Below are 22,305 nucleotides of genomic sequence, written 5' to 3'. Positions count from 1 at the left end.
ATGACGTATGCTCTTATGTCATCTTTTTTAAAACTTCTTTTTGTGAGAAATTGTGGTTACAGAACTCTTTCAAGTAGTGATCACTTCATTGTGGTGAAATGGAGTGATCCTTGTCACTGTCTCTCCTTTCTATACCCATATTGCAAAAGTAGTCATCTGATACTTCTAAGGACTGCAAATCCAAATGCCCACCAAAGAACTGGTGTAAATCTTAAACCCCATAAATAAATATGCGAATAAAGAAATAAAAGGATGTAAATAACTTTACTGGGCTTCACACCTAACCTTTTCACTGAAGAATACAACAAGAAGAAGAAAAAAAAATGACATGGACTGGGGGTCAGTTTCAACTTTCAACTAAGAAAAATAGAACATAAGTGGAATGAGAACAGGATGTTAAAGATGAAAATAGTGTAACAGGAGTTACTATTTCCAGGAACATAACACATCTTGGCATTGAGTACAAGCATTTAGAGAACTCCTTGCAGTCCATTTCTTGGTGCAAGGCCCAAAGAAAAGAATTCCAGAAAGGGGAAAGAGAAAATTAAATGGTATTACAAATTTGGCAAAATAACATGTTACATCATGCACAGGGCAGTTTGGGTGAAGCTTTTGATCTGTTTCACTTTCTCTTTCTAGCTGTATATTGGCTTTACCAATACAACACCCATTGTATATGTGATGCTAACGTAGCATTGCATTAAATGTACGCCAACCAGAAGCAGAACGAGGCTCTATAAGCAACCTCAAACTTATATACTCCTCTGTTTCTAACGGTGGTGATGCTCTTAAGTTGAACAATAGTAAATTTTGTGGTGCTTTAAACAACTCAATGAGAGAGAGAGAAAGGGGTCACAAGTTAAGTTGTTGATTAAGGTACATTCTACTAGTATTATTGCTTCTGATCTGCACTGTGAGTGTGTAAGGGAACTAGGTACAATGTTGAGGACTTGCCGGCTCATTCTGTACATTTCGGTGGACAGTCTTGATGGAGTGACTCAAGTTGAGCCAGAAGATGGATGGGAGAACCCTTCTCTCTGTTACCACATCCAAGTTGATTGCAAAAATTGTAACAGAGAGCTGTTGGAAATTGGTTATCTTCCATTATACTTATGTGCAGGTAGGATGGAAGATGCCCAATATCATAAAGCCTTAGCTGTAAGTACTAGTGTAGTGCTTGAGTTTTATTTGCATCACATATAGCTGTCTATGATTTTGCTTAGCATAATGTGTAAGTGTGACATAATGGACACATATATTGATGTATGTATATGTGTAGTGCCCAAAGTGCATGGGGTATGGTGGTTTGAGGATTCTGAAAAGGGGAGGGGAACCAATAACGGATGAAGGACAAGACATGCCTGTGATGGAGATAGAGGTTATTGGCTCTTTTCATGTGCACGAGAAACTCAAACTGTTCTATTTTAAGTGGATTTGCAGAAAGGTAGAATACATAACTTGATTTTCTGATATAACAGTTTGTAATTTCCTTCTTTAATTTCTTAGTAAATGTGTACTAATCTTCAATTCCTATATGTGTCCCTTGCTTATGTGTGTCTATAAAAATTTCACACAGGATAATGGCAGTGGGGAATTTTTGGGGCCTTTTTCTGTGGACAAAGATGGGAGCTACGCGTTTAGTGATTCAGCTGATGAATCTGATGATGATGATGATGATGATGATGATGATGAACTTTTTCAAATCAAAGGGATCAAAGGATGTTTCCAAGTCACACCACGGGAAGAAGAGGTGGAGGGACTCTGGATTAAGGTGGCTTCCAAGTCATCCCAGGCCTGCGATTCTGATTCGAATTCGGAGGAATCGGATGCTGATTCTGATGATTAATTCAGGTGCAAGTGCATGCTTTAGGGAGGCTAACATCAGTCCATGACTGATTACTGATTGCTATCTATGGTTTTCCAACTACATATTCTATGTAAGACTGATATTAGTTTAGTTTTATTGGATGGGAGATGGGAACAAGTTTGCTTAAATTTCCTGTTATTTTTTAATTAGCTTTCATTTACTGGGGCTTAAGGCTCATAATTGACCATCATGATGTTATTTGATACATATTAATTCATAGCATCTGGTAGTTAAAAGCAAGAGCTTGATTTGTTCTTTGTCAAGCTACTAGGGTGCTGAAGTAGATAGATGTTGATTAATTGTACCCAAATGATGTGAGTTTTAACTTATAATATAAACCCTGGGTCCAAAAGTAAATGGGGTCAAGGATATTTATAAATATAAAATATAGGAGCACAGCACTTTTTCTAGGTAGCAGTTTTTGATTGGCTCATGTCTAAGTCCTAAAGTACTTTTTACTTTGATGGCTGAGGCTTCAAAGCTTTAGTTGTTGAGGTTAAACTTCAACCTATAAAACTTGTTTATTTGTTAAAGTAATAGCACAGTGAGCTCTTTACATACTTTCCTGGATGGTAGTTCAGACATTAACATACATGAATTATGTCATGAAAGCTATATCCTACTGACAGAAATCACAAAGAAACAACCACTAAAATTCATATTAATTAGGTTTAGCGCCACCATCATCAGATTAACCTATAACCACAATCCCTTTTGTACATGCATGTTTTCTGAGTTTCCATATAAATCTGCAGCTACAGTTAATATTTCTCAAAGAACAAATTTTCTACCATATATATATCTTAACTATATCATCTGAGAAACCAGTGAGTTTGTGTAGCAGACCAAAATGTTTGGGTTTTATATATATGCCAAGGGATGTAACTTTCACAAAAGTAAAGAAAAAGAAAGACAAGGAGAATGGATGTTCCTTTGTCACTAGAAAGATACTGCTTGGATCAAATCAAATGGTAATAGATTTGAAGTTCTTGCATTATCAAATTACATTTGTTACAACCTCTTAGAGGTTTTTCAAAATGAACCTCTTAGAGGTTTTTCAAAATGATTCTTAATATAATATATAAACATGGTAAACTTGGAAATCTCCTATTAAAGCATAACAAAGCTAATACATGTTAGTACAATTGGAAAGAAAGGCCATTTGGTAGTGAAAGCTTCTCCCTGTTGAAGTAACAAAATAAAGACTAATGAACAAAATCTTTCACAATCTTGGTTAAGATTAGTATTTGATCATGGTTTGATGCTAATACTTAAATCATAGAATCAATTTAATCCAGTGAAGATAGACAAGGGCATAATCATGATTTCCACTTAATCATTTTAGGCAAAGAGATACATGTTCAGTTGTGCCAAAAGATAAAAAGGCAGGCATATATATTTTAGATGGTACTCATAATTATGATTGAATATACACAATAATTAACAACTTTTACTGTCAACACCTAATGAAGGCTCAGATAATAAAACTCATCTAATAACAAATCATTGTGGTGAAATGAAACTAAGTACAATACTGATTATTGTCTGAGGCTAAAAAGCCAAGAGTAGTGATCTTTGTCACTAATCAAACACAAAATGAACATGAAACATAAACATTGCTCATCAGATTTCTATTAACAATCCGGCCGGTAATAATTAAAACACATAAGAGCATACATTAGTGTACAACGAGAAATGTCTACCAATTCCATGTTGGTTGTGCTAATCAGAGCTTAATAGGTTAATAATAAAGTTATTTATGCTTATTAATTAGACCCTCTACACTCAAGAGCTTGAGTGATTTGTTTAGATACTTAAACATTGACAGAACCACACATATGTATATATGAACTCTCAGTCATCTAATGAAGGGTTCATTTTCCCTAATTAAGTTATGAGTACTAATCTCACATTGAATATTGGGTTAAGTGCCTAATAGTATACATACATATACTTACACTTAGTAATTTAGCGTATCGATTAGGTAATTTTATAATACTTATTTACAAATACAGAATCTAATATTGATTCTGATTAATGATGCTTCTGAAACTAAGATAACATTGTAAATTCATCAGATTAATTAGTGGTCCATATTAACATAAGATATACAGTACACTTATTAGCTTTTCTTGACTACCAGACTCGATTGATGTGATGAAAAGGTACACTAACAAGGTAGAATCATAATTAAATACATCCCTATATACACCCTTAAAATTTCTTTTGGTTTATGTCTTCAAATATGAAAACTATTTTGTGAGTTAATGAATCGGGCAATGATGTAAACTGAATAAAGAAATTGCAGGCAAAATACGACATAGCCATTAAGACTTGTCTCATTCAAAGCTTTTATTTCATCCGTCTTGCATATGCTGATTCTAGATTCTACCAGCATAGTCCAAAACCAACATGCAGGCATAACCAAACACAGAGAGAGAGAGAGAGAGAGAGAGAGAGAGAGAGAGAGTATAGCTAGTTGTTATCAAGTAATGAATTCATCAAGCTTTGAACTTTGACCTGAAGGTGTGTGCTTGCTGTAGAAGAGATGATGTATATACCTGAAATAAAGCTGTGCTTGGGAAGAGACCTTGTATATATCCTTAGGTAAAGAAGTTTTTCTATTGTTGGTGTGAGTGATTGAAGCTGCAAGATGACCTGGTACAAGAACCTTACATATATCTAGCTAGTAATTAAACTAAATATATATGTAATTAGCAGGATGTCAGTTCTCTTGGTTAATTAATTGACTAAAAACCCTTCTCTTCAAAAACATGAAATTATCAAGATCTATAAGAAACGATGGCATCCACCAAAGTCTGGTTCTGTATATCCAAAAATCAATCTCTACCTATTTGGCCATACATATATATATTTATAATTTGGTGCTGCAAGATCTAAAATATATACATATATATATATATATATATTACTAGTAGTGTGATGCTGATATAGCTATAGGTTAAGTATACCAGATCATGCTGGCAGCTTCAAGCTCTCAAACCAACAAAACCAGACAAGGGAAGAAAGAAGCAAGACGCTGCATAAAGGTTTGGCCTTTGATGGAAATTAAGGCTCTTTTTAAGCAACCAGCTGAAGCTCCTGGCACACAAACACTCGAGGCATGCATGTTTTAGGTAAGAGAAAGAGAAGCCTCGTGACAATTCTCCCCCTACAGCTCTCTCTAGCTATATCTTCCTCCCTCATCTGCATAAATGCTAGCTTTTATGCACCTCTAGCTATCTCTCTCTCTCTCTCTCTCTCCCTCTCTCCTGCTCTACTGTAGCATTAAGAGTCAGTATTTAATTGTGGGTTTTTTTTGTCCTCCTTACAGCTATTGACCTGACCCATTGCCATCTCTCTCTCTCTGTGTGTCCACAGTAATTTACATATTAGTTATAGTAGTATATTATAAATGAATTTGAAGCTTAAAGAAGGGACCACCATGTTCTGTTTACAAATATAATATTAAATCCCAATAAATTACCCTTTTATTTTTCTTCTTCTTCTATTTTTTTTTACTTCTCCCAGATGATTTTTCAATCTCAGAGAAAACAAATTCCATTGTGTAGTCAAACCCAGAGAGTTGGTTTAGTTCTGCTAGCTAAGTCATACCTAAACATGTCAAATTTGTTCACCTAGTTGACTACATACAGGGATCAATTTAATCAAATTGTTCATGGTGATTTTACAGTGTTTATTAATACAACCTGGGAGACTGGGATATATATTATATTAGATGTTCTGTTTCAAACAAATTGGCCCAAAAGAGAAGCTTCAAAAGTTGAGCATGCTTTTTTCTTGGTCTGAAAAGTTGAGCATGCTTTGCCTTGTTATTGTTACATTTGACGTGTCTTTTACTCAAAGTATGGTTCCTGTTTCTCCATAACTCTTTAGGATGGTGACAATTAGTAGACCTCACCTTACTGTCAATTGATTTCTTTAACTTTAATCACTATCAAAACTGTGGCCTGCATGAAGTGTGCTTAAGTTTCCAGAAAGGCAGCTGACATGAACTAACTGAAGTTGGCTAGAACGGATGTACTTCTCAGTCTGTACCCGAGTTCGAATTTCCCTTTTATAAAAAAAAAGTTTCCAAAAAAGCAAGTTCTTGCCAAACAGTAAATTATAAGAAAACCCTTTAAATTTCAGTCCAAATTTCCATACAAAAATCTTGATCACAGCAATTAATTAAAGACTTTAAAAAATTGGGATTAATTAGTCTTCATTTCTAGCAGCTAACAAGAGGCTTTGTGACCATGCATGTGCTTAGCCGCTGCCTGGTCCCTACAGGCTACAGCAACACAATTTCAATACAATAAATATACTGTGCAATAAGATTATTTATATGAAGGGCATGAAATGAATTGGCCAGGTTGGTGGAATCAGTTGAGAGTGTCCTCCTTTTTGTCTTTAGCTTTGGGTGGTTCCTCTGTCCTTGGTTGACAATTACAATGACATGCAGACAGGTCCTAATGGAAAGGCAAGGACCACCACAGACTTTTTATTAGTGGTTATTATGGATAGGGTCACATATTTTTTTGGTTTTTTAATTTTAGGTCCAAGTTTCAGCTTCATTTCATTAAGTTTCAGACCCCAAAAGAAATAATTAAGGTAGGTATGGTGATGGCTGTAAGTAAAGAAATATTCCAAAATTAGGATTTTATTTGCAAACTCTATTGCCATTTTCATATATTTTTGGTTTAGTTGTTGCATGCAGATGGGTTTTGTTTGTTCTGTCTAAAATAAATTATTTATGATCAGCCTTCTGTTTAATTAGTAGTGGTGTAGAGTCATTTTGTAGATTACAGTATAATCACATTTTTGTGTGATCATAGCTGATGATGTCTTGAAAGAGAAGTACTTGAAGGTCATGAGAATGCTTATCAAGTCTTTTGTTGTCATGATCATGCATGTTTTTTTTAATCTTGTCTATTCTCATCCATCATCATATCGTGTGTAAGAAATTCCTCCTCCAGTGTAATTTATATTATCGCTTATCTCAAAAAAAAATTATGAACTTATTCTTTCATAAAACTACTAATAATCAAACATTTTAAAAGTTGATGGCAATGCCAAATTTCATTTTCAAAGTTGGGTATGTGGACATAGTGGAAATATTTTCCATGAAGCCAAGATCAACACCACATGGGAATGGATGACACATATCAAACATGACAGGTTGTGCCACCAATATTGCTTCTTCAATATTTTGTCATCCTTTTGACATTTCTATTCATCTTATTCATTGGAAAAAGGATCTATTAGGTTGTCCTATCTGCTGAGGCTGATGTTTAGGACCATTCATCAAGGAATAATTTGTATTAAAAAGTTAATTAACAACTAAAAAGAGCATTTGTAATGACTTGTTAACTAGTTAAGACTTATATCACTATAAGATTGTTTGTTTAGTGAGTGAGAGGGAGAGCTTAACCACCCCCCCATATGCCAAAGCTTTAGGAGAACCTAATTAAAATCTCAAACTCTTTAATTTTTCTTTTATTATATTGTCTCTTGGCAATTGGCTTTTCAACCTTGTTTTGTTTGAGCTGGTGCAACTACTACTAATTAATTAATGAATACCCTCACCCCACGTTGTTTTTTATCTCAACTAGTCTCCGTTGGTTGCAGATGTTTTCAACCCTAGGCTATCTCATCAGTCTTGGCTGGAAAAGAATGGCAAGGTCGACATTTTTGGACCATCTGTTTTGATGATGGTGGCTATAAATAAATATTATTGAAAGCTCATTATTAGGATTTTCACACAAATAATAAATCATAATTTTAATTAAAAGCGGATACCAACTAAAAGTCACTTTTTTAAGTATAAGCGATTGGAGGAGGGATTCACACAAATATTCATTGGGTGTGTCTGGGAGTTTCGAACTTTTGCTCATATGAGTGGAGATGAAAGTGATCAACCAAGTGAGGCGCAAAACTAACACCCACTTAAAATTATATTGTTTTTAATTGTTGAAAGAAATTTCAAAGTTCAAACACTCCTTCCCACATTGATACAAACTAACCACTTGAATTAATTTATATTTTAAAACCAGAATTTATTCTTCATTATGTCCTCTCACTTTTTTCTATCTCATTTTTTCTATTTCTTTTAAAACATGAACTTTTGGTAACGAGACAAGAACATGTTAGTGTAAGACATGGCCATTTAGGAAGTATTAGTGGGTTTTGGCAGTTGAGTGATTAGATTTATGATCAAGTATTTTTCAATATTAACAACTCATGTGGGGTAGGATATAATGTGATTATGTTTCCATGTTTGCTATGCTGATTGCATAAACATGTCATTATTAAGATAATGATGGTTTTGGGAGAGAGTATAAACCATGGCCAACATGTTTAGTTCAAACCAATGTAATGAGGTGATTTGATTATCAAGTGCATTAATCAAAAGGACATGATTTGAAATAATTTCTCTTGCATTGTCATCTAGGACTCGTGTCAAGACCAGAGCCTGAAAACTTCAACTTAGTTAGGCACATCCCATGTTCTCATTCCACTAGCAGCCCTAAATTCTCAATGAACTTCCTCCTCTTTTCACTTTTGTTTTTTCTTTTAGGTTTCCTTTTTCCTTGTTGAATTAGTCCATTTCTTATGTATATTTTCCGTTGAAACGATATTTTTTTCACTAACTCTTAATTTAGTGATATTTTTATTCCCAATATTGCATGAAGTCTAGAGTTTGAATCCATCTCCAAGTTACAAGTTCGATTTTGAAAACATGTATATTTCAGGGTTGGGGCACCCTCCATCACCCAAACCAACCACAAAAAATCCAACCAGTCCACCCTTTCAATTACACTTGGCATTTAGCCCAACCCAGTGCCTTTCCCTTTCCTGTCCTACAAAATTAGTTTAGCCCAACCCATTTCTTAAAACAATGCAAGGAGCTGAAAGCATTATCTGTCAATGGCTACCACAAGGCACACAACCTTACCAACCAAACCTTGATGAAAATCTTGATGTTTGTTGCAATGCAAGCAAGAACCATTTTAATGTACTGATTGAATACATGCAACGAACAAAGAACCGTTTTACCAAAAACTTGAGTCGGCAATGCAATTAATTGAAGAAGTCATTTTTCTTCAATTAAAATGTTTGGCCAGTTCTGATCAGCCTGTAACTTGACAAACTCAGCCAAAAGCTTTATCTCTTCATCCTGCAAACGGGCTCCAAATGTGCACTGGCCCCTTGGCGTGCACTTCTCACCAAAACCCTGCAAAATCCCACAAGATACACTAATCTTAAGTTCAAGTAGGTGCAACGTAAACATATTGATTATGGTTATGGTTATGGTTAGGATGCAAATTTCCAAATTAATTTAGACAAACTTACAGGCATTCTTCCCTTGCCAAAGTAAGTCACACGGTATATCTCCTCTTCGGTGTCAACTCCGTTTCTGTAGAAGAAAATGCTTGAATTATTTCCGAAACAGGTCCTTATTTATAGAAGGTGAAAACCTGAAACACCTTGTTTGCTTTTTTTTTTTGGGTTTTGTTTTGGTGTGTGTGTGTGTATGTGGTTAAATCATGACCAAAGGACTAGATTAAATTGCACATGAATGGCTGAAAAAAAAAACATCATCACACAATGTTCTCCATATCAGTTATTCTATTCCATTGCAGAGAATATAAGCCAGTATTTGAAAGGGTCTTTGAAACCATTATGCCTTATTCATCTTCATTTTAGAAGCTAATTCTTGTTCAAATACATGTTTCTAGCAGAATATTTTACTGAGATTGTACCCAATTACCTCTGTAGATCTTTAGTAAAGAGTGTTGCACCCTGGAAAGAAGAGGAAACAATGGAATAAGAATTAAAAAAAGATTTTGAGGGATGAATGAATATATGAGATTTACAGATAAGTGGAGGCTCACTGGTTGTATAATGTTTCCGCCTGCATCATGACATCCAATGCAAGTTTTATGAAACAATGCAGCTCCTTTTTGAACATCTAAGGTTTGTGCATCTGAGACTGCATCAGAAAAAAGAAAGAGATAAAATGTTTTTTTTTCTTTCTTCCGATCACTCAAAACAATTAGATAAAGTAGAACTTTCTGCAGAGCTGTGTTGCCATTGAATCGTCTATGTATTTTGGAAGAGAAAAGACAAACGTAAGAGAAGCAATATTCTCAGTCATTAAGTAACAGTATTTTATTGTGATTCCTGATGTACAAACAAAGTCAAAGAACAAGCTTCTATTGTAAATCATTAGTATAGGGGACAATGACATGCACAATGTTTTGTCAATTTACCATGAAAATAGTTATCTGCCATTAGCATGGAAGTGAGGTAAGCAAAGCTTTCTATCAAGGAATACTTCAGCATTTGAAGCAACCTTAACATTTAATCCATCTAATTGTATTTTTTCTTCTTCTTTAAAACAGATTGCAAATGATGTCTGCAAAGTTAGTGGAGATAAGAGCCTCTACTGGTTCAACCAAGACAATCTACAATTACCCAAGTTCCTAATGGCAGCACTGATCAGAAGAAACTATGAGAACTATTTTGTTCCAAGGGAGAACTAAACCAACTACAACTACTATTGTTCAGCACGAACTACATGAGTTCCAGTGATCAACCAGATCATAGACAGAGTTTACAAAAATGTCTACGAAAAAAACATCAATGCATTAAAAAATAATGGGGCGGTAGCATTTTCCCACTTTTGTTTCCTCTTCATCCTAACCTTTGGGACAAAGACTTTGCCCATCCCATATACTTTCCTAACCTTGAAAATCCCATAAGTTACTATTGGTAAGTTAGTGAAGAAGTGTCCTCTTCCTGTTTTAGTGCAGGTAGTGGCAATGTTGAAAATTTGAGGAAAAATACAGGACTGAGGAGGAATTAAAGTATGTATTGGAGGATAAAGTACACAAGTGTGGTTGGTTACCAGGGGTGATGCAGATTGGAGATAAGGCCAAAACTGCAGCAGCCATTAGAGGTGGAGCCAAGCTCTTGAGTAACTTCCATTGTTCTTGCTTTTGAACAATTGGGTTCTTTCCTCCTTGTTTCACTGCACCCTTAAGAGCACACACTCAACTCAACTCAACATATAACATTCAGAAATTTTCAGTTACCAATTCAAGAGAGAGAGAGATAGAGAGAGAAATATTACCTTTGGGAAGCAACAGGTACCATTAGCGCTATTAGGTATCAGACATGCAAGCTGCATCTCTCTCTCTCTCTCTCTCTCTCTCTCTCTCTCTCTCTCTCTTTCTAGCGGATGACAAAGTGAAAAATGTGGTTGCAACTTGCAGGCACAAATGCATAATACCAAAATACATGGCTGCTTTTATTTTTTGGTTGAAAAATATATGGGCTTCTTTTGATTTCTTTTAATTAGAAACTAAGCTACAGTGAGCCTACACGTTACAATTTGTAAGAAAAAGGGTTACACGTTACACCAATATTGGCATCATAAAAAATAAAATAAAAAGCTCAAATTTTGGTATTAGCCAATAAAAATAAATTGCTTTAGAAGATTTTGGAAAAAATTAAATAAATTTCTTAGAAAACATTTAGTAAATTATTTTTATTTTATTAGTAATTTTATTCTAAAATGATTATCTTTTTGTTTTTCCATAGGTTTTTTTTTGGTTTAACAGTTGTCAAGTCCAATTATTGGAACAGGTTCTAATTAGCCGGATTGTCGTTTTGAGAGTTATATCTCTATCCTATGGACTCTATCTTGTCATCGTCTTCCGTACTATTCGTGGCTTGTTTAGCTTCCTTTTGCTGTCCCCTTTAGCTTCACGAGTCAGCCCTAAATTTCCCAAATTTGATCAAATTTCAACCTGCAATTGCAAAATCCCACCTCTATTCAATTTGAAATTCGTTGTTTAGGGGTTTGATTAGAGTGAAATGACGATGCTTTTGGAGGAGATCGTGCAATCGGTGGAGCTCTGGTTGAAGCTGATAAAAAAGCCCCAGCCTTACGTGGACCCGAACCTCGACCCGGTTTTGCTGGTGCCGGGTATCGCTGGTTCGATTCTGAACGCTGTTGATGACGAGAATGGTACAGAGGAGCGCGTTTGGGTTCGAATTCTCGGAGCCGACTACAAGTTCCGGACCAAGCTGTGGTCTCGTTTCGATCCTTCAACAGGTAAAATCAATGATAAAGTTTGAAAATTTAGGACAAAAAAAGTTAGGCGCTTGTGTTTGGCTGCCGAGAAGTTGAAGTAGAAATAAGGGAAAGAAAAAGAAATTCATGCTATTACAAAAGGCATGGAGTTGCCTGTCGTTGATCTTGTATGTGAACCATTGCTTATCTGAGGTAGAGTTGTCATTGTTCAATTTAGTTTCTGAAGCTGAACTTGTCTAAATTCAATTTATCTGTGAAGTTGTCATAGTTCCACTTTCTGCTATGAAGGGAGTGTCAAATATTTTCGATGTAAATTATTGTCTTTTTCCATTTATAAATAAGCGAGGAGGACAAAAAAGTGAAATTTGAAAGCCAGCTCCTGCAATCTGCTGGTTAACTTTGAACAGACTGTCGAATCAATTTATCTGTGGGACATGTGCCCTTCCTGCAAGGGTGGATGGGAGGGCTTGAAAATGTATCATCTCTAGACTTAATTGTTTGGAAAAATTTCTAAGACATTGGTCAGTAGTCATTGCATCCTTGCACTACCTCACATGCACAGAGGAAAAATGATTTTTGATTGGAAGGATATGGATGCATGCTATATATGTATGTGCTGATGTGAAGCAACAAAAATAATGTTTTCTTCGTGAAACAGGTAAAACGGTGTCTTTAGACCCAAAAGCAAGGATAGTGGTCCCTGAAGGTAGATATGGACTTGAGGCAATTGACGCCTTGGACCCTGACATGGTATGTTGTGCATTCTAACTTTACATTACATAGACAAGAAGGATAAATACTTGTAGAAGCTAACTTCAGCTTTTCTCATGTATGCGCTTTATTCTGGCCTTCATTGTTCTCTCTTCATTGTAATTTATAGTCCAGGCGCACTGTTGAGAGATTTCATAATGGGACTTTTACTCGCTTTCTTTGTTAATTTGCGACAGCAAATCAAGGCCCTTTTCTTCCCAAATAAAATCTTGAACCCTTATTATTTTCCACAACTGTTAGCCCTCAGATAACCTATCAAAGGATCCTTTAAAGCTGGATTTCTTTGGTTTCTAGAAATTGTGTAAGCTGTTTCCTAGGTAATTTATTTGTTATAAGCAAATGGTTCATTACATGCCAAACTGATATAACTTTTTTTTCCCTTGAAAAGTTATAATTGGGATGAGGGATTACTTATCAGCACTTTGTATAGTATTCAAATGATATATTGTGAAAAATCATAATATTTCTTATTTTACTTGTGAACTCTTCTCTCATGATTTCTGGAAGTAATGAGGTTGAACACTGATAAAATCTCTTAACGTATTGTCTTGTACAGGTCATTGGACAGGAATGTGTATATTACTTCCATGATATGATTGTTGAATTTACCAAGTGGGGTTTTCAAGAGGGGAAAACACTTTTTGGCTTTGGATATGACTTCCGGCAAAGCAACAGGTATCTACTTAGTTTTGCTTTATTTGAATGCTACTTAAAAGTCCAAAAGATTGATTTAAAAGTTTATAAATGGTTTTCGCCCTTTCTCTAATTTGTATGCTTTATTAGATATTCACCATGGTTGAGGTTGTCAATATTGATTTTTCTTTGTTTTCATTTAGGTTGCAGGAGACATTGGACCGCCTAGCTGAAAAATTAGAGGCAGTGTACAATGCTGCTGGAGGAAAAAAGATAAACATTATAACTCATTCTATGGGGGGCCTTCTAGTGAAATGTTTCATGTGCTTGCATACTGATGTAAGGCATTCACTCCGCCTCTTCAGTAATAAGTCTCCTTTATTCTTTTGCTCTGCCCACTCCCTTCCCAGATTATTGCATCAACAGCTTATAGCTTTGTAATTTTTTTTTTCCCCTTTTTGTGTGTGCTAGAAGGTATATCCTATAATTTAATACCATTTGTTTCACAGGTTTTTGAGAAATATGTGAAGAATTGGATTGCAATTGCTGCCCCATTTCAGGGTAAGTGATCATGTATAATTTATCATCACCCAGGACAAGTATACTAGCTGTTTTACTGAAAATACTGAAAATACTGATAACCTGATACAATCTGTTGATTTAAAGAGTTACATATTGAAATGAATTTTCATGAAAATTTCAAAATTATCTTCTTAAAATGAAATTGGTTTTAAGTGTGTTACTTGCTTTTCCTCCTGAGAGTCTAAATTTGTATGATGCTAGTGCAAGGGAAAAGGGTTGATTTGTTGAATACATTAAGTAGCAAATTCTATGAGAGGAAAGTGTCTATGAGGATGTGTCATTTTCGTAGTTACAATATTCTAGTATATGTATGATGTCAGAAGCAGCTATCTTATTTTCTGGTGATTTAGATATTTCAAGATTGTAGTCACTTCGAAAGTTTGCAAAATATGACTAGCTGTATGATATGAAAGTAAGCTTGCCCTATCTACAGGACCATACACTGAACTCATCCTTTGGACGCCATATGTATATATTTTTTAATTGTCTTTTGAATTATCAACAAAATGGAATCTAAAGTTTAGTTTGAAGTTGACCTCTAATAGCCTGTATAAGCTCAGTTGCTATGTTGGTCATAGTTTCGTTACTAAAGCTTCCAATATTTAGGAAAACTTAACCAAAAGTTAATTTGTGGCTTTTCATTGTGCTGCAGGTGCACCTGGTTATATCACATCCACCTTTTTAAATGGAATGTCATTTGTGGATGGGTGGGAACAGAACTTTTTTATATCAAAATGGAGCATGCACCAGCTGGTATGAGTCTATTTCTGTGGGCAGTTAACTTCCTAGACCTTAAGCATTTGTTTCTTTGCATCCATATTTTTTCTTACTAGGGTTTGTTTTAATGTTCCAGCTTATTGAATGTCCATCAGTATATGAGTTGATGGCCTGTCTTGATTTTCACTGGGAACACATTCCACTTCTAGAAATGTGGAGACAAAGGCTTGATGGTGATGGGAACTCTCAAATTATCCTAGAGTCTTACCCCCTGGCAGAGAGTGTAGAAATTTTCAAGGAAGCTCTATCAAGTAATACGGTAAGCACCGCATATGTATGGCTTCTTTTATCATGAACTTGTATGGCTTACTTAAACTCACAGTTCATGTTTTCATAATTTCAGGTCAATTATAATGGCGAGGATCTTCCCCTACCATTTAATATCGAAATCTTGAAATGGGCTAATGAAACACGCAAGATTATATCTCGTGCTAAAGTTCCTCCGCAAGTTAAATTCTACAATATATATGGGATCAATCTCGAGACACCTCATAGTGTTTGGTAATACCTCCTATGAATCTTTTGATACAATCTTTCTGCTACTTGCAACTGCTATTTTTAGACAGTTGTAGATCAGAAGCTTCAAGTTATAATAAAATGTTTCCAGATACGAATTTGTTTTAGTATGCCTTAATTTAATATCTAAGTCAAATTCACTACTCTGCAGCTATGGAAATGAGGAAACACCTGTCACGGATCTACGACAGCTACGATATTTCCAGGTTATTATCTTCTAATGTGATATGGTGGTGTTTTTGTATGATCATCAATTACAAAACCTAACTCATTTTTGCATTTAATCAGCCAAATTATGTATGCGTTGATGGTGATGGGACAGTTCCAGCAGAATCAGCTAAGGTTCGTTGACTTGCCTGTCCCTAATTTTCACTTACTCACATTTGCTTTAGTGATAGCCGCAAAGTTAGAATATTTGTTTCCCTGTCTTTTTACGCGACTTTCTTTTGCCAATTCCAGGCAGATGGGCTACATGCTGCAGCAAGGGTTGGAGTCCCTGGTGAGCATCGGGGAATTCTATGTGAGCACCATGTATTCCGGATACTCAAGTGCTGGTTAAAGGCGGACCATGACCCTTTCTACAACCCTCTAAACGATTATGTCATTCTACCCACTGCTTTCGAAATGGAGAAGCACAAGGATAAAGGTGTGGAAGTAACATCTCTAAAAGAGGAGTGGGAAATCATCACCCAAGACCAAGACCATGATCACGACGATAAAGTGGCTGCTGATGAAAGGCTAATGGTAAGCTCCATATCTGTTTCTGATGTGGGAGCTGAGGCCTGTGCAACTGTTACTGTTCACCCTCAGAATGAGGGGAAGCAGCATGTTGAGCTCAATGCTCTAAGCGTGTCGGTTGATGCCTGAATATGAGTCGGACGCATCATCGGCTGTATTTCGTGAAAGACAATGCTCATCTGTATATAGCCATTCATGTGCTCAAATCCCTGTGTTAGTAACTTGTAAATAGGAGCTTGTCGTGAAAACAGAACTGCATTCTCCGAGGTTGGATATGCAGGTGGCCTTGTATGTATAAAAAGATCGTAAACCCATCGGTGATAATGCAATTGGTTAAAAAGATCTCGTAAACTCTTGTGGCTTGTATTTTATGAAGTGCTTGAAAAAAATATATATATATATATTTTATGTACTTATTAATAAAAACGTTACAAGCGGGGTTCATGATGATCTAAAATTAGAGTTCTTACCGGTCCTCCAATCGAGCATTGATCACCTTAGCCCTCACCATCTTTTTGCGGCGTGTCTACAACCAGGCAGATCATACGGAAATTTTTGCAAGATTCTTTGAAGCTATATGCAATATCCCACCTAGAAACTTTTGCAATTTTCTTTTGGGCTAACCTTGATGTTGAGTTGTCACATGATTTTTTTTATTTTTTATAGCTAGTTTTGATCTATTTTGGCGACAAGGTTCATATTTAGGGTGTCTTCGTTTTTCATGAATTGGTCGCTAGTTTTGATCCATTTTCGTGACAATGTTACATATAGGGTATAGAAGGTCTTATACCGGCGGCCCACCGGTGCCCGTGCCATGTGCTCCGTTTAAGAGATCATGTTCTCCAATCCTCCTCCGCATGTGTGAATAGCAGCTTGTAAACAGGAGCTTAAAATGAAAATAGAGCTGCATTCCAACTCCAAGGTTTAGATATGCAAAAAGGCGCCTTTGTGGCCTTGAATATAACTGAACTGTCCCAGTTGAGTTTTACTACCAATGTTTTAGGCACATTATGTCATAGTTGATATATCTAACCTACTTATAAACGGACATCAAAATCATGCAATGTAACAATCGATGGTTAGTTCATAGTGATTTTTAAATATAATTCTTGGCAAAATGAACACACAATTAAGCACAAATTTAAACCAAAACTTGCAATAAAAATCCTCCTCAAAATTATATGCTAACATGATTATGAATGAGTACTATTGCTCATGATGACATGAGGTGAGAGGAAGGGATGGTTTAGGGTTTAGGGTGAGCACCACCAAAGGGGCAAATTCCGACCTCTCTAGGTGATTTTTCAAAGAGGGAGGTGCAGCTGTACTTTCCTTTCTCCTTAATAGGTCTGCCACTGCACGCAACACAAGTCGCAGAAGCAGCTACACATGGCAAAACAACTGTCGATACAAAGAAACCAATATGGAATTACGTATAAACATGATAACATATTAGCCCTTTATTTTACTTGAGAAAAATGTAATTTAAGGGGGTTGAGAATGTTCAATTACCATCCTGTGCAAAATCCAGCACCCTTACGATGATGAGACTCTGCAGGCTCGGGGTAGGGAGGTGGTTGTTGGGGGCATTCAGGACCATCATGTTTAATGGGGTAAACAACTGGTGGTGCAACGACATATGAACCACCTTGACTGTATCCGTGAACTGCACCGGCAGGTGGTGGTGGTGGTGGATATACCTCTGCAATTTGGTAAACACAAACGTTGATATTTGATCATGAACAAAGTAAACAAACTATATATATATGTTCATAAACACTTAAATTTGTAACAATTTGAAGCATGTCATTTTGTTGGGGACACCAAACAATTACAAAGCAAAGTTTAATTTGCATGTAGATCGGAAGTGAAAACACCTCTAATGTTTGAGACTTTGACAGTTGTGTTTGCATATTGCAATTCAACCCAGTATCCCAGTTTAAGTAACATATTAAATGGGATTAATTAGACAATTAAATCACATAAACAGACATTAAATGGTAATTTACCTGGAGCCTGGTGATGATGGTGGTGATCGTGACTCATGATGAGCAGTCTTGAAGATAGATGCTTGCTGGACAGTTGCAGCAGGTAGTTTTCAAAGATACTCCCCTTCAGTGTAATAAGGCAACGCACTGGGTTGCGGCTTTTGTGTCAAAAGTAGGAGACAACCATATGGAACCGAGTGTGGCCTGAGTGAGTTTTTGATAAACCTTTCCGTTCGACTTTAATAAACTTTCTTTCGTTTGGGGAAAAAAAATGATTGGAGGAGAGCTCATTGCAAATATTTTGGTTTTCTTCTGGCCAGACAGTCTGGCAGCCGCCAACACCAAAGGACGCGTCAATATAGTACACGTGGCATTGGGTATTTTGTGGGAAGTTGATTGGTTGATGATGCTTTCAGAGTCAAAGCAGCAGCAGCTAAGAACTATCTTAATATTATTAAAACATATTAATCCAAAACTTGCAATAATAATCCTCAAAATTATATGCTAGTATCACATAACAACTAAAAATGGAAAAACATAGAGAGGGAGCCAAACGACTCAGAACCTAAGCTTGGTGAAGAACCATCGGTTCTTGCCACTCTTGAACCGGTCCTCCAACCGGGCCTTGATCTCCTTCTTCGCCGCCACCTTCTTGTCGCGTGTCTGCAACGCGTCCACCGTGAGCACCTCCTTCAGGTCGACGTCCAGGTTGTAGCGCGTCGGCATCATGTGCTGGTAGTTCACGAGCTTCACGAAGGCCTTGACCCGGGACTTCTTGGCCGTCTTCTTCGCCGAGTCCTTTCTGATCACCTTGCTCGGGTACTTGGCTATCCCCGCTACCAAACAGTGCCCGTACGGCCTGTCACGTGTCCCTTCCTCGAAGGATTTCACGATCACGGCTTTCCTGCCCGCGTATCGTCCCTGCAGGAGCACCACCGCTTTGTTTGCCTTGAGAAATTTCACCATTTTCGCTTCCTCTTTGTTTTCCCCGAGAAAATGTTGAAAACCCTAAGCAAACTCGGAGGCTGCGGGAAGAGGAAGCAGCTCAGTGAAGGGGTTTTTACTTTATATACGTTTGGTTGTTAGAGGGTGTTGGTTTCACAAATGGGCAATTAACGATGAGAAATTACAAAAAAGCCCAATAGAGCAAACCAGGCCAGGCGTGGCCTAAATAGTAGACAACCCAAGAGTCCAAGACTATCGAATCTACATACATACTTGGGCCGAGTGATTTATCTTTTCGGCTTTGATTTTATTTTTCCATATTGCTCTATGTTTTTATCATATAGATATAATATTCCTATGATTAAGGCTTTCTGAAAATTCAGGAAGAAATATTAAATGGGTTAACAATATAGAAGTGGACGTATGTGCCAACCTAAATAGTATTGTCCTCAGCTCGTTTGGTGGCCCGATTTGGATTGGAATTGGAATTGAGTCGAAAGTAGACCTTATGAGTCTCACTTCTCTAGGTGGGACTTGTAAGACACAATATGTTAGAGTGTTATTCAATTTAATAAGTTCAATCTCAATACACCAAACAATGCCAAGACACTTATTCATTTTAATTGAAATCTTTCAATTCGGTTAAACTTATCAAACATAATGGATTTTGAGTATTGGAAAAGACTGGTTAGGTTAGGACTTGGCTTTGAGCCTTGTTTGTTTCCTTGTGATCCATGTCTCAACTAGTGACTACTGGAGTTGCTTAGTCCAACACATAAGTTTTGTTCACAATTCTTATTGGTGAACCAAATACCGGCTAGAACACTAGTTCTATTTAATTGCAATAATCATGTCCAAACTAGCCCGCCAAACAAGGCTTTCATGAGTTTAATGTTCTTTAGTAGGGAGATTAGTCAAAGATGGTTTGCCATGAAGGCCTTAATTTATAATTAAGCTGGTTGAAATGTCTGTTCAAGCCAATTAAAGTTTCTCGTAGTATGTTTGTTGCATTGCAATGCAGCATATATAACGTGGGACATAGTGACATATATATAAGCTAGTGAAGATTAGACATAAATTGAGTATAATAATTTTATAATTAGGACACTTAGTAACATATGCATGTAGCAAATTTGCATGTATTATTGCAAAACTTTACACAAAAGAGAATCAATCTCACTGTATGGAAGTAAACATAGCGGACAGAAAAAGGGAAGATTATGAAGTTACAAGACTTGAAAAGATTAAAAGATTGAGCAGGGCAAGCAGCACAAGTCGCAGAGGCAGCAACAGAACATGGCAGAACAACTGTCGATATACAAAGAAACCAACATGGAATTAAGTATAAACATGATAAGAAATTAGTTGATTTTATATTTAGGAAAAAGTAATTGAAGGGGGGGTTCAGAATGTTCATTTACCATCCTGTCCAAAATCCAGCCCCCTTACTATGATGAGACTTTGTTGGCTGCTGTTGCTGCTGGGGGTATCCAGGACCATCATGTTTCATGGGGTAAGCAACTGGTGGTGCAACAACATATGGACCACCTTGATTGTATCCGTGAACTACGGGTGGTGGCGCTGGATAGGGTTGAGGAGGCGGATACCCTTGATATGTGCCGGCAGGCGGTGGAGGGTAAGAGGTGGGTGGTGGTGGATATACCTCTGCAATTTGGTGATCACAAATGTTGATATTTGATCATGAACTAAGTAAACTAGCTAAATGTAAACATCCAAGTTACATATTAAATGGGATTAATTAACCAATGAAATCACATAAACAGACATTAAATATGGTAATTTACCTGGAGCCTGGTGATGATGATGGTGGTAATGACTCATGATGAGCAGGATTGATATTGTAGGAGATGAAGATAGGAGGAGAGCTTAGAGAATTTATTGGTTTTTTTTTTTCTGGCTACGTTAGTCTTATAGATATTTCATACTTGGCGGCCCCCAAGCCCAAACAAGTCAATATAAGGAACATGAGATCAGTTGTTTGTTTGTTGCCTTTGTATGAGTAATATGAATTATTTATCGCCGCCAATTAAGTACACACATGCATTTTCAATTACCTATCATGTCTCGACACGTGGCATAGGCTTTCTTTTCGTTGGGTATTTTGTAGTTGGTTTTGATGCTTTCAAAGTCAAAGAAGAAGAAGCTTCTGTTGTGTGCTACATTTCAAGGATGGACCTGACCTGAGGAAGGAAGGAAGGTTGGGAGAAAGGACTGTGTTTGCTACTTAATTTGCTTCTAGATGGGATGCTTTGCAAAAACATCTGTTAGTTTGAACGAGAGTCACTCTTGAACTTTTGAGTCCTTAATAATATTCCGAGCTAAGAAATATCTTAATATGATTAAAACATCTTGTTTTGGATACAATTCTATTTATAAATCACGCAAGAAACTAACCAACTTTAAAAAAAAAAACTTAAACTATTTAGTTAAGGTGAATTATTTTGAAAATAGTTATGCTTTTATAAGAGAAGTTCCTTGGTATGGTGAATGAATCACATCACTCATCTAGTCATATACGCAAAAAGAATGCCTTGCATTATGGTGAGACCAACATGAAGTCATTTGGAACCAAGGTAATGAAAATTGTTGAGTTCGGACCAACACTTATCCATTTGAATTGCACGATTATTTGCTAGATTCGAAGACCATTGATAATTAAAATTTTCTTCTGGTTAGTCTTGCAAGGGAGAATTTTGACAAATGAACAACGGGCAAGAAGGCTGTTAACTAATATGTTGTGCATCTTTTGAGAGATTGTCCTAAAGGTAAAGAGGTTTGGAGGGTTGTTGGCTTGCCAAGCAAAGTTTCTGCTCTTTCTAATGCTGAAGTCAAGTCTTGGCTCATAGGTAATCTATGTTCTAAGGCAACTTGGGGGGAAGGAATCCCTTGGCACATTATGTTTATTTTTACTGGCTAGTTTATCTGGAAGTGGAGGATCAGAATATTTTTGCTGAGCTAGCTTGAGGAGTTGCCTAATTGTCCTCCGAAGATTATTCAAGTTTGTTGTGAAGGAGTGGCTTTGTTTCATCAATTGTGTCAATCCTAAATTTACTAAAATGCAGCTTGAGCTTGCTTGGGTGCATCCTAGGATCGGAGCTTTTAAATTAAATGTGGATGGTACAGTGGTACTTGTAAGCCTTGTTTTGGGGCTATTGGTGCTGGGGGTGTAATCCGTAATTCCTTGAGAGATTGGGTTGGTGGATTTTTTGTGGCCCATTATATTGGGCTGAAATCCTTATGGCCCATTATATTGGGCTTCAACTCCAAGACCAGATTGTTGTTGAGTATCGAATCTCGAGCCTCTATATTTAGCATCCACGCATTTAAAAGAATCTTAACCCTTTGATTAATCTAATAAAGAT

At 36.6% G+C, this 22,305-nt stretch overlaps 5 protein-coding genes and 1 long non-coding RNA gene across 6 annotated transcripts; 2 read left to right on the top strand and 4 right to left on the bottom strand.

The window, feature by feature from the left end:
* Positions 1-114: 114 nt before the first annotated feature.
* LOC103325470 (uncharacterized) lies at positions 115-2,107 on the top strand. The gene is made up of 3 exons (XM_008227636.2): positions 115-1,158; positions 1,280-1,444; positions 1,577-2,107. Exons 1-3 carry the CDS (start codon positions 940-942, stop codon positions 1,844-1,846), a joined length of 654 nt encoding a protein of 217 aa, XP_008225858.2. The 5' UTR covers positions 115-939; the 3' UTR covers positions 1,847-2,107.
* Positions 2,108-2,707: 600 nt separating this feature from the next.
* On the bottom strand, positions 2,708-5,295 carry LOC148918598 (uncharacterized). Its single transcript, XR_016125121.1, has 2 exons — positions 4,429-5,295; positions 2,708-3,049 (listed from the first exon to the last, which is right to left on the bottom strand). It is a non-coding gene; the product is annotated as an uncharacterized LOC148918598 (long non-coding RNA).
* Positions 5,296-8,599: 3,304 nt separating this feature from the next.
* CYTC6A (Cytochrome c) lies at positions 8,600-11,163 on the bottom strand. The gene is made up of 6 exons (XM_008227593.3): positions 11,007-11,163; positions 10,782-10,911; positions 9,766-9,863; positions 9,642-9,673; positions 9,224-9,287; positions 8,600-9,104 (listed from the first exon to the last, which is right to left on the bottom strand). Exons 1-6 carry the CDS (start codon positions 11,061-11,063, stop codon positions 8,964-8,966), a joined length of 522 nt encoding a protein of 173 aa, XP_008225815.2. The 5' UTR covers positions 11,064-11,163; the 3' UTR covers positions 8,600-8,963.
* A 412-nt stretch (positions 11,164-11,575) lies between these two features.
* Positions 11,576-16,340, top strand: LOC103325430 (alpha/beta-Hydrolases superfamily protein). Its single transcript, XM_008227586.3, has 11 exons — positions 11,576-11,993; positions 12,631-12,722; positions 13,300-13,418; positions 13,580-13,715; positions 13,886-13,937; positions 14,611-14,711; positions 14,812-14,994; positions 15,079-15,236; positions 15,403-15,457; positions 15,540-15,593; positions 15,711-16,340. The coding sequence occupies exons 1-11, from the start codon at positions 11,753-11,755 to the stop codon at positions 16,116-16,118; spliced, it is 1,599 nt and encodes a 532-aa protein (XP_008225808.2). The 5' UTR covers positions 11,576-11,752; the 3' UTR covers positions 16,119-16,340.
* Positions 16,341-18,408: 2,068 nt separating this feature from the next.
* Positions 18,409-19,054, bottom strand: LOC103325432 (large ribosomal subunit protein eL27x). The gene has a single exon (XM_089048137.1). The coding sequence runs from the start codon at positions 18,941-18,943 to the stop codon at positions 18,536-18,538; it is 408 nt and encodes a 135-aa protein (XP_088904263.1). The 5' UTR covers positions 18,944-19,054; the 3' UTR covers positions 18,409-18,535.
* A 985-nt stretch (positions 19,055-20,039) lies between these two features.
* LOC103325433 (uncharacterized) lies at positions 20,040-20,898 on the bottom strand. The gene is made up of 3 exons (XM_008227591.3): positions 20,728-20,898; positions 20,344-20,587; positions 20,040-20,230 (listed from the first exon to the last, which is right to left on the bottom strand). The coding sequence occupies exons 1-3, from the start codon at positions 20,762-20,764 to the stop codon at positions 20,167-20,169; spliced, it is 345 nt and encodes a 114-aa protein (XP_008225813.2). The 5' UTR covers positions 20,765-20,898; the 3' UTR covers positions 20,040-20,166.
* Between the last annotated feature and the right edge of the window lie 1,407 nt (positions 20,899-22,305).

The sequence above is a fragment of the Prunus mume genome, linkage group LG3, assembly GCF_029339155.1.
Source record: "Prunus mume cultivar Tortuosa linkage group LG3, ASM2933915v1, whole genome shotgun sequence".
Taxonomy (NCBI): domain Eukaryota; kingdom Viridiplantae; phylum Streptophyta; class Magnoliopsida; order Rosales; family Rosaceae; genus Prunus; species Prunus mume.
This window is presented reverse-complemented; position numbering and strand designations above follow the sequence as displayed.

Excerpts from the sequence above, each read along its gene's own strand:
- LOC103325470 (XM_008227636.2), top strand. The coding sequence starts at position 940 with ATGTTGAGGACTTGCCGGCTCATTCTGTACATTTCGGTGGACAGTCTT. Across the intron at positions 1,159-1,279 it reads AATATCATAAAGCCTTAGCT|TGCCCAAAGTGCATGGGGTA; the intron begins GTAAGTACTAGT and ends GTATATGTGTAG. Across the intron at positions 1,445-1,576 it reads TTAAGTGGATTTGCAGAAAG|GATAATGGCAGTGGGGAATT; the intron begins GTAGAATACATA and ends AATTTCACACAG.
- CYTC6A (XM_008227593.3), bottom strand. The coding sequence starts at position 11,063 with ATGCAGCTTGCATGTCTGATACCTAATAGCGCTAATGGTACCTGTTGC. Across the intron at positions 10,912-11,006 it reads GTACCTGTTGCTTCCCAAAG|GGTGCAGTGAAACAAGGAGG; the intron begins GTAATATTTCTC and ends TGTGCTCTTAAG. Across the intron at positions 9,864-10,781 it reads TCCAATCTGCATCACCCCTG|TCTCAGATGCACAAACCTTA; the intron begins GTAACCAACCAC and ends TTTCTGATGCAG.
- LOC103325430 (XM_008227586.3), top strand. The coding sequence starts at position 11,753 with ATGACGATGCTTTTGGAGGAGATCGTGCAATCGGTGGAGCTCTGGTTG. Across the intron at positions 13,419-13,579 it reads GACTTCCGGCAAAGCAACAG|GTTGCAGGAGACATTGGACC; the intron begins GTATCTACTTAG and ends GTTTTCATTTAG. Across the intron at positions 13,716-13,885 it reads TCATGTGCTTGCATACTGAT|GTTTTTGAGAAATATGTGAA; the intron begins GTAAGGCATTCA and ends TTTGTTTCACAG.
- LOC103325432 (XM_089048137.1), bottom strand. The coding sequence starts at position 18,943 with ATGGTGAAATTTCTCAAGGCAAACAAAGCGGTGGTGCTCCTGCAGGGA.
- LOC103325433 (XM_008227591.3), bottom strand. The coding sequence starts at position 20,764 with ATGAGTCATTACCACCATCATCATCACCAGGCTCCAG. Across the intron at positions 20,588-20,727 it reads TCATCATCACCAGGCTCCAG|AGGTATATCCACCACCACCC; the intron begins GTAAATTACCAT and ends ACCAAATTGCAG. Across the intron at positions 20,231-20,343 it reads GCTGGATTTTGGACAGGATG|TTGTTCTGCCATGTTCTGTT; the intron begins GTAAATGAACAT and ends GTATATCGACAG.